Below are 5,057 nucleotides of genomic sequence, written 5' to 3'. Positions count from 1 at the left end.
ACACACACATTCAATACCACAGAAAAAAAACATGAGGAGAAAGGCACTGCATTAGTATCCATGCTGTATGTCACAGAATATAGTGTAAACATAATGTATATTGCATATACAGTCAGTCTTAAGGATTGTAAGTAAAAACAGCTCGACTCTGCTTGTACAGGGTGTATAAATATAAATGCCTGGATTGGGCAACCATGCACACAAGCACTGATGGAAAAAGTCACACAAAGAGACACACACATACTGTACGGCCACATGCTCGTTGACACGTACACACACACACACGTGCTCAAAGCCACACTAACTAAAATCTCAGTCCTGTTTACACAAAATCCCAATGTAATCAGTCACACAAACGCAAATATGCATGTGTGCAACAGTACACACACACATACATACACCCAGTGTCAATATTGATCAAACTGACAGAGCTGTGACCATCCTGTCTCCAGGGAGCTCACTCATCAGTGCACGCTCACACTCAAGGACAAAAAGAAGTGTGTCTGCAGGTTTGTACTCCGATCCACGCATTTGCACATGCACACACACACACACACATACACAACAGAATCATATTAACCTCAATAATCCTTACTTATTTAGGTTGTATGGAGCAGATATAAATTAAAATATAGCTTCAAGAAGCAATTAATGGAGGCCAAGCACACACGCAGAAATGCTGATAATGTTGCTGAATGATAAGAGGGCACAAAGCAATTTTTAAGGAGTAGCTGTATTTAATTCAAAGATAATGGGATCTAAATGCTCGGAAAACAATAACATTTAATATTACTCTTAAAGTCAGAGAGCCTTCTTTATGGCTATATAGTTGGCTCTAATGCTATAATAAGTAGTTCTGTGTTGTTGCCAGTGACACTGACACCTGTGGGAATTTGTTTAATATCAGTACATTTTGATTTGGTACAAAACCACAGGAACTCAAAATAGTATTTAAGTACAGTACTTGAGTAAATGTAATTAGTTACCACAGCCTCAAAATTGACCATAAAGTTGAATTAACACTTCTGACACAGAAAAAACTAAAACTTCTACCAGGCAACATTTGTTCAAGTGCATTTATTGAAAGTGTTTCTGTTTTTGTAAACTTTATTCAACTTGTGCGGCATGTATTACAATGAATGTTTTTTTGAGAACCTCTGGATTTACATTCTCTCTTTAACTTGCTTAGCATGCAACTGTATCTACTCTGGTTTATTTGTTATTCAGTACTCAAACAAAACATGATATAGGAATGGGGTGTGAATAATTGTCTCCTAATTGTGTGTGTACACGTTGTGTTTATGTGCAAGCGTGTCTTGGTGGTGGTGACACTTACCTCTTGAGAGAGGAAAGGGATGATCTGAGCGCAGATGGCACTGAGACGCTTCACAATCTCTGCCTGTGATGGAGGGAGAAAGACAGAGACATAAGGAGAGAAAAATGGATATATGATTGTGCCGCATAGCTTTGGATAATAAGTACACAATGAACAGAGATATGATACACCTTTACAGTACATTAAGTCTCTGCTGCATTAAAACACTTTTCTAATGAGTGAGGAGTTCTGCCAGTGACAACTTCGCAAGGATGAGAGAAAAAAACCTGGGGAATGTGGGAGTGAAAAGCAGAGATGGAAGGACGGAGGCAGCACTCCCGTCATCATCTGGTCTTTTAGCACCATCACACTCTCATTTAGCTCGTCCTCACACACTCACTTCAGTCATCCTCTCTTTCTCTTACTCTCACACACACAAACATATGAGTGAACAAACACACATTAGCAAAAAGCAGAACACCTTAAAGAATTTCTCTCAAGCTCTCCACCTGTCACAGCCGGCTATTTGCTGCCATTACGTTCATCCATTTCCTAAAACTCATAAAAACCATAAAAATGCTCTTTCTTACACACACACATTATGTACACAGAAACACACACACACTGCAAACCTAGTAACCATCCGCAGAGTACAGCTGCCTGCACACACAAACACATAAAAAACATAAGCACACACTCTCTCTGTGTCACACACGCACACACAAACACGTTCGTGTATACACACACTGAACCTCTGCGGTGTGTCTAATTCTATCTGTCTGAGTGCCCTCAGCCTCATTTTGTTCTCTTCTTCACTCAGCCGTTCTCTCTTTTTCTACAACAGCTCTCACACTGAGCCATTATTACCCTATTCATCCTCTTCCTCCCATCCCTCTCCCCCCTCCCTCTTTCATCTCTCTCCCTAGCTCGCTTTGTCTCGTTTTATCCCATCTTTCTATTTTTCTATATTATTTCCTTTCTCTCTATTCTAATTTATCCTCCCTCATTTCTCTCAGCTGCCCCTTTTCTTCCTCTTACATCAGTCGCTCTCTTATGTTTTTTCTTTCTTACTTTGCTGTCACGCATTACCACGGCCATGCTACATATATACAATTTTTATTTTTCCTCCCTCTACCTAGTTTGCTTTTCTCTCTTTCTCTTTGTATCCCTCTATCCTTACTAACACATGTTCCTGGCACTTTCAGATACTGGAGAAGAAGAGAGAAAGACAGCAAAAGGGTGATGGAGGGCAATGCAATGACGGACATGGCTGTATACACCATCATGCGAAGGCTCTCACACACACACACACACACACACAATCAGCCAACCTGTCAGTTACAGCCAGTCTCATCATGACTTCATAAACTGGCTATCACCAGACACACAGCTCTGTTCCAAGGACAGTGAGTCTTATCACATCATACATGTGTCAATGTATGCATGCGTGTGTGTGTGTGTGAGAGAGAGAGAGGTTGTGCCAAGGCTCCTCAGTATATCAGGGACGATATGCATGTACAGTATGTGTGCGCTAACCACAGAGAGGAAAGTGACAGCGAGAGAAGGGAAGAGAGATAACATAAGAGAATTTCTTTTTACAATAGGAAATTGCAACATTCTTTATTGCTGTATATTCTGCTAATTGTCTTTCCTTTAAAATCTTCTGTATGTTTCTCTGCTTGAATCAACTTAATCCCCTTCTTTGCTTTCTACTTCTTCTACTACTTTTTAGCTGGAAAAAAAGATATAGTCCTTACACTCATTCTTACCACTGATAATGAGCCCCCCTGTACCCGACTGAGAATTTTGTCAGTCGAAAGGCTGTTCAAGACAAATTTAACTACTCAATGCCAAACTAAACTCCTGCAGTGGAAAGGCGTCTATGTGAGTCTCTTGTTTAAGCCTGCCTCACGTTTTAATGCCTTTCTTTGTGATATCTGTGATATGAAAACATCAGATTTCTACAGTCAGAGAACGTAAAAGTGTGAATGCTGTCCTCCGTTAACTACCACTCTTTTCCACTTCCATTGTAAGTAGTTTTGTGGTTTGCGGTCATTTTGAAACTAGGTTTGTAAAGTTTACAGTCTGCCATGTTGTTGCTCTGTGTACAATGAAGCAGTTAAAAAAACAAAAGTGCAGAAATTTGACTGACGAAATGCAGGTGGACTTCTCGACTAATGATTCCAAATCATTGACTTTTCTACTAATTATTGCATTAGTTGACCATGTTGGCTTTGTTAACATGTAGCTTCAACAGGCTCCTTTCACAAATATATCTGTTTCCCTGTTTGAAATAAGTGTCAAGAAAGAAAAATGGAAAGATTCACTATGATTTATCACTAACTGATGGTGCAAATGATTATATTTCATAAAAAATAGTAAAACCTATATACACATATACAGGGTATACATTACACACTCTCTGTTCATTCACAATCTATTCCGCATCAACTGTCCTGCTCTCAGTTATATTGCTGCAACTACAACACATGCCTCCTCGTGAACAACAGGTTGTCCTCAGGCCACAAAAATAATTCAGATGACCTGGGTCAGTTGTGCCCAGACAAAAGCCTATCTGACCAGACTGATGCTGGACAGGAAGGAAGAATAAGACAACACTGACCTGAACATGGTCGGTCTATGCAGCTGCTTTCACTGACTGTTTCTAAGGTGGCCGTGAGTTTGATTAAAAGCTATACCAATAAACGTAACTGAATAGATTTTTTTTGTGCAGAAAACAAAAGAAACAAACATTACCAAAAAAGAGAGCTTTTCTGTCAGTGCTGTTCAGTAAGGAAGAGCTCTCTATTCTATGTTACAACAGAAGAAAAATCAGCTACTTTGCATAGCTGCCCAGTAGGTAGGGAGGTGCCATGGAAACCTGTGATGAGCACCATGCAGACTGTAAACTAAAAGCTTCCTAAAGCTGCAAAAAGGTGCAAAGTTAGGTGTTAATTCTCTGTGTATTTAGTACTATTAGCAACCCTTCCCCAGTTCTATTCATTGTTATTCATGTTATTAATAAAAACTAATTTTGAGAGACATAAAATGTACTACCTGCTCACAATGTTGTTGATCAACTTCTGCAGCACTACTATATCCCACCGACTCCATGTTCTGGCTAAGAGGCAGTGGATGGTGTTATGAACGCAAGACGCCAATCAGCCGATGGGTTGACAATAGAGTGAAAGTGAGCTGGGCTGAAGCAGTCCGAGCTGTGCCAGGTGTCAGAAACAACACGGCACAGTCTCGTTCCACAGCCCTGCCAAAGTACAGCCACCAGGGAGTACTGGCAAAGACTGGCCGGATGGAGGGATGAACGGATGGAGGGATGAATGGATGGGCAGATAAAAGGAAAGAGGGGGTTGGTCAATAAACACCTGAGGGCAGATAAGCTGCCAACTGGCATGGGGACACAGGGTGAGAGAGAAAGAAAGGATGACACAACCACGTTTCATTTAGAAGAGCAAAAATTTCCAACATTATTCTCCAAAAGAGACAAAAGATAGAGGAATGGAAACTGGAAGTAAGGTTAGAGGAGAGGAGAAAAGAAAGAATGAACTGCAGGACAAGGACAGCCTGTTCCAGGGGCTGTGGCGCACATTAGTCTGTCAGAGCCTGAGGGACACACAGACACACACAGACACACACCAGACAAACACCACAACCACACACCACACACACACACCCACACACAAACAGCTACACACCACACACACCTGCCACACACACACTGGCAGCA

The 5,057-nt window shown here is 41.0% G+C and overlaps 1 protein-coding gene across 1 annotated transcript in view; it reads right to left on the bottom strand.

Annotated features, from left to right (window-relative positions):
* Positions 1-5,057, bottom strand: part of tle2b (TLE family member 2, transcriptional corepressor b) — a 72,840-nt gene that overhangs the window by 23,611 nt on the left and 44,172 nt on the right. Inside the window, exon 5 of the mRNA XM_035653655.1 lies at positions 1,337-1,399. Within this exon, the coding sequence (XP_035509548.1) occupies positions 1,337-1,399 (63 nt within the window). The remainder of the gene's footprint in view (positions 1-1,336; positions 1,400-5,057) is intronic.

Source organism: Morone saxatilis, unplaced genomic scaffold, assembly GCF_004916995.1.
Source record: "Morone saxatilis isolate NCDOM2014 unplaced genomic scaffold, NCSU_SB_2.0 Contig12, whole genome shotgun sequence".
NCBI classification, from domain to species: domain Eukaryota; kingdom Metazoa; phylum Chordata; class Actinopteri; family Moronidae; genus Morone; species Morone saxatilis.
Note: the sequence above shows the minus strand (reverse complement) of the source record. Positions and strands in the feature narration are given on the sequence as shown.